The sequence below is a fragment of the Cucurbita moschata genome, unplaced genomic scaffold (genome assembly GCF_002738365.1).
Source record: "Cucurbita moschata cultivar Rifu unplaced genomic scaffold, Cmos_1.0 Cmo_Scf00010, whole genome shotgun sequence".
NCBI lineage: Eukaryota > Viridiplantae > Streptophyta > Magnoliopsida > Cucurbitales > Cucurbitaceae > Cucurbita > Cucurbita moschata.
This window is the reverse complement of record NW_019268526.1, coordinates 1,453,457-1,459,231: the sequence shown is the minus strand read 5'-3', so window position 1 is coordinate 1,459,231 and position 5,775 is coordinate 1,453,457. Positions and strand designations below refer to the sequence as shown.

Genomic DNA, 5,775 nt, shown 5'->3' with positions numbered 1-5,775 from the left:
ATATATATATATATATATATATATATATATATATATATATATATATATATGCAGTATGTATCTGGAAAGTGAGTCAGTTTGAGTTTGTGCATTGAACTGTTACCCACTGAATTTGATGGGATAAAAAAATAAATAAAATAATAAAAAAAGCAAAAGGGGCCAAAAGAGCAATTAACTTTGGTTTTTGGGCTAAATAGAAATTAACTTTTGTTTTTAATTTGACTTTGAAAAAAAAAAAAATAATAAAATAACAAAAGTTTCATAAAACTCTTATTTATTCATTTTTAAATATTTAATTAAAATTTGAAACTTAATTTAAAAATATATTTTAGAAAATTATCTCTAAATAGTTTTAAAAAAATTATTTAAAAGAATTTTTGAAATATAAATAATTAAAAAATAATCATAAAATTAAATATTTATATATATATTTTTATCGTAAGTAAAAATGTATATTTTAAAATTAACAATAAATTTAGACTCAATTTAATTCTACTAGAACCCTGTCCAAACGATATGGATTGAGTTGAGTTGATGGAATTTTTCAAGTCATCGAAGTTATTGAACACCACCCGTAAAAATGAGTGGATGATAAAAGAAAAAAAAAAAAAAAGAAAGATACATTTATTATATCCCGAGAAAAGTATGCATAAGTTTAAACTCTAATATCGCGACGAATAACGAGTCACAATACAAAAATATAACTAACCTGAAAAACGTTCGTTCTTTCTTAATATCGCACACAACAATTTCTCGCTAAAAAAATCCAATTAAATCAGGACTTTCGTTGACGTTTCCCGTTCTCCTCGAGAGACACCAAAAGAACCCTGAATTATAAAAGTTGTTGTCATTGCAATTTCATCCTTGAACGTTTTAAGTTTGAAAAATATAAATTATGGTCCATTATAGCTTCAAAAATACCTGAGGTTGCTGAAGTTATAAAATATTTAGAAAATTGTTGCAATCCAACGCTTAACTATTTTGCCAAGTAACTCACATTATTTATCTATTTCGGAAACGCGTTCGTTATTGAAATTTATTACTATTTTATTATACTATATTAAAACGTCGCAATCTCAAACCTAACCCGAAGATTTATTAAAGCTATGAGTTTGAACATGTTTATGATATTAAACTCATTATGTTTGGTGCTTCAAAGGGCCAATTTTGATGCTAAGTTTGAGAGGAGATGTGCACCACATTGTTGAAAGAAAGTAAGCACTAAACAGCTAAAATGGCTTACTTTTGTATGATAGAATGAACTGTTTTATTTGACTAAACAATGTTTGGTCAACTTGATTGCTCTACTTGAAGAAATGATCATATGGGTCCTTTGATAGATAGCAAATTTGATATGTCCTTTGTGTTTCGTTAAGCTATTTGACTCGGAAATATAGTTTTGATTATTATATTGTTCGAAAATGTGAAGTCAAATTTATGATTGGTGTTTTTTTTAGTGCAATAATGTGAAGTGAAGATTTGAACCACACTCGTACTGAAAGGACATGTTTTTGTAACGACCCAGTCCACTGTTAGCCGATATTGTTCGATCTGGGCTTTCTCTGTTGGGTTTCTACTTAGGGTTTTTAAAACGCGTTTGATAGGAAGAGGTTTCCACAGACTTATAAAGAATGCTTCGTTTACCTCTCCAATTGATGTGGGATCTCACAATCTACCCTGATACCGAGTTGGTTGGAGATAGAAATGACGCATTCTTTATAAGGGTGTGAAAATCTCTTCCTAACTGACACATTTTAAAAACCTTGAGAGGAAGCTCGAAAGGGAAAGCCCGAAAAGAACAATATTTGCTAGCGGTGGGCTAGGATCATTAGAGTTTTTGTCAATACTAAAGAGGAAAAACGTCAGAAAGAAGTAATGCTGACGACATTTCACTGTTAGAAAATGGATTTTTCGATACTAAACGAGGGAGAATGGACAAAACTCTAAAGTATATGAAGACTTAACTTAGGTGATGGTCAACTTACGAAGGCTTACGAACATCAGATTGAGCTTTTACCGTAAGTGAGCTTACTATTGGAACGTCTACCGACTAGGTTAGATGAAATTGTATATTGTATGAATGACACATACAGTGTGACCCTTATTTATGTGTTATTAAATTGTTGCGACATATGATGTATGTACTTTCACGTATGCTTGAGTATGACTGATATGTTGATACAACCATGCAGATACCTAGCGAGACACCACGATGAATAATATAATCTAGCATGATTGAAACACTCTGACTATATATGTGAGATCCCACATCGGTTGAAGAAGGAAACAAAACATTCTTTATAAGGATGTGGAAACCTCTCCCTAGCAGACACGTTTTAAAAACCTTGAGAGGAAGTCCAGAAGAGAATATCTGTTAGTAGTGGGCTTGACCCGTTATAATATATGCACATCTCCTAAGGAATTCAAGCCACGTTACGAAAACGAACACGCTTAGTGGGTCTATGTGCATGTACATGTACATGTACATAGATCATGTGTACTGAAGTACTACCTGAAAAAGAAAGTAGAATCCAAAGAACAGTCATGACATGTCTATAGTAACAGTTTTATTCAAGTTCTGTCGACGTTAGCTACAAACTCAACAGAAATAAGATACGCACAACGTGACCAAATCTTATAAATCGTGATAAAACATGATATCTTTTATGCACTCGACTTGTCGTCGAGATAGGTAAGTCATAAGCTATACACAACATGTTTCATGGACTTGGACTCCACCACTCATAACATATTTGAATTTGGCTTCAAAAAGTGCTATGGATTTGTGGGTTAGGGTTCCTTTATAGAGGTGATGAAGGCATAATTTTAAATGGTTATGATGAGTTCTTGGGTGCCATTTTGATTTGATGGAAGTGACAAGGGAGCAATATGGGCATCCAAAGTCAACCATTTTGGTGCTATTTACAATGGTTGACTATTTTTTTTTAAATATTAATTATTTTTTAGTATTTATATAATAAATTGGGAAGGGTAAATTTGACATTTCACCCATTTGTATAATTTATATTTATATTTTATATTCATGATCACTTGGAAAGTACAACTATGCTTCATTAGTNTAACAACTTGACTCAAGCATGAAAAAAAAAAAAAAAAAAAAAAAAAAAAACAACCTTATTTTTTGAGAAAAAAAATTGTCTCTCAAAAGGGCAAAAGGGTAATTTTGTGTCTAATAAGTTCTTGTTTCTGAATGAACGTGATCCTAAAATTAAGATGATTGAGTGCACACTTCGAATTTCGGAGAATCAAAATATCGAGTGTGACCCACAAACTATGCATGGTAAAAATGAATTACTGTTTTGCCCACTCGAGAGGTGAGTGAGGGAAAAATTACCGTTTTGCCCCTGTTACTTATGTTGGTTGACTTTTTGAAAATTTTGAAGCATGTGATTGAAGACAAAACATGCTGGAAAAACCCTTCGTTAGTCTATGGGGATTGTCTAATAATTGATTCTCACATTTCTCTTTGATTTACATCGAATGGTCAAATTGATTCACTTTTATGAACGGTTTAAAATTTTAATTGATAAATCCCAACATTATGAAGTTCGACTCTTTAAAATTAATTTAACATCTTATTCACTGCTCGAGCTGACTTTTCCTACCTTCTTTCAAGTATCGCTACGGTCTTTACCCTAATAATTAATATAAACGAGAACAAAATTGAATAAAATGACAATACAGATATCGTGTTCTTATGAACGAGGACCGAGATGTTTACCTAAATCTACCATTAAAATGATTAGGTATGCATTATAAGTTGTTCTTGACTTGATGCATGTAATTAGGTATGCATTATACAAAGCTACACCACCCAACGATTAATCATTTTCTCTAACAATGAGTGCATTTTGAAGTGAAATCTTTAGTTTTAAGCCCACTAATATTAATATGCTCTATCTACCTAGATTATATTAGGTATCTATGCTTTTTTTTTTTTTTTTTCGGATTTTTCGTGCATAATTTTTTAGGTCTCACCGCTCCAACTATGTTAGGAAGAGTTTCCCTTTTCAACCGAGATCTCACAATCCATCCCTTTAGGGTCCGAGCGTCATTGCTAGCACACTGCCCATTTCATTCCCCCTCTTTAATCAATGTGAGATCTCACAATTCACCTCCCTTGGGCGGCTATCATCGCTAGCACACCATCCAGTTCGTTTTCTTCTCCAACCGATATGAGATCTCACAATCCACCTCCTTGGGGTCCCAGCATCATCGCTAGCACATCACCTGGTTCGTTCCCCTCTTGATATAGAATCAATCAAGGGAAAGTTTGGAATGGATTACCTTGATGATCAAGATCAAGAGTAAAGAAAATTTGTATCTAAACTCGTGATTCGAATACCACTTGAAGGACGGTAGTACGTAAGTTATAAACACAACAATTTGTAAAGTAAAAGTTTAACTGACCTTTGTAACTTATAATTAGAGACAATTCTCTCGGACTTAAAAAATACAATAAAACCTTCTTAAATCTAAATCATTCATTGCAAAATTAAGACACCTTATTTCGTGACATCCAATCAAATCAACGTGGGATCTTACAATCCACCTCCCTTGGACCAGCGTCCTTGCTAACACATCGCCTGATACCTGACTCTTATCCAGTTGTAACAACTCAAGCTCACAGCTAACAGCTATTATTCTTTTTAGGCTTTCCCTTTCGGGCTTCCTCTCAAGGTTTTGTATCAGAGAGAGGTTTCCACACCGTTATAAGAAATGATTCGTTCTTCTCTCCAATCGATGTGAGATCTCACAAATTGTGTTCAAAAGAATGGTAAACTTTAAAAAGTATCTAATAAGTCCCTAAACTTTTAATTTTTATGTTTAAGGAATCTTTCACCCAGAAAAAAAAAAAAAAAACAGGCATTGTCCTGTACCTTAGATTTTGCTAAAGTTAAGAGGAACGTTAACATATGATAGATCATATCTCCCTGATTGTAAACTTATTTTAGCTAAATGATCGACCATCCGTCTTTATGTAGAGGGTTCGAGGATCATATCTCCATCGTTTTAACCTCGTTTTAGTTAAATGATCGACCATCCGTCTTTAGATAGAACATCCAAGGATCATATCACCATCATTTTAAACTCGTTTTAGCTAAATAATCGACCATCGGTTCTTACATAGAGTGTCCGAAAATCATATCTCTAATATTTTAAATTTATTTTAGCTAAAATGGTTGATCACCATTTGTAGAAGTTTTGAATGTTTGAATTTAGGGTTAGTAGAGCCGACCAAGGAGAATGGGTGTGCGCTGGCTCCTCGCAGTGGGGGCTCGCCTCCTGGCTCTGAATTGTTCTCTCTTAACCCATTTGAAGAAAGTAAGATCCAAAGTGGGTTCTTGTGAATCATTAATAAAATGGATTTACTTTTCGATGCATCGGGATGAACCAACTGTTTTATTTGACTAAACAATTTCTATGGGCTACAGATTTGGACGCACATGAAGGTCGGCTCTGCCTCTTGTCCTCTGCCGCAGCCGCTGCCGATTCTAAGGTCAACTCCATTTCCTCCACTTGAAGAAACATTTTCGTTTAATAAAGAATACCCCATTAATGAAATGCTTTCTTTCAGAGCCCCTGACGCCAATTTCAAGGCCTTAGTGCAACTTTCTGACAACCTCAAGCTGTGTTTGACTTCGATTCAAGAAATTTTATATGGGTTGGTTGCAATTCGTCAAACTGGTGACTGCCTTTTTTTTTTTTTTTTTTTTTTTTTTTTTTTTTTTTTTTTTTTTTTTTTTTTTTTTT

General features: G+C 33.4%; 1 protein-coding gene across 1 annotated transcript in view; it reads left to right on the top strand.

Annotated features, from left to right (window-relative positions):
* Nucleotides 1-5,250: 5,250 nt before the first annotated feature.
* LOC111449092 (BURP domain-containing protein BNM2A-like) overlaps nucleotides 5,251-5,775 on the top strand; it is a 4,691-nt gene continuing 4,166 nt past the window's right edge. The window contains exons 1-3 of the mRNA XM_023088950.1: nucleotides 5,251-5,346; nucleotides 5,457-5,521; nucleotides 5,600-5,686. Of these exons, the coding sequence (XP_022944718.1) occupies nucleotides 5,269-5,346; nucleotides 5,457-5,521; nucleotides 5,600-5,686 (230 nt within the window). The 5' untranslated portion in view covers nucleotides 5,251-5,268. The remainder of the gene's footprint in view (nucleotides 5,347-5,456; nucleotides 5,522-5,599; nucleotides 5,687-5,775) is intronic.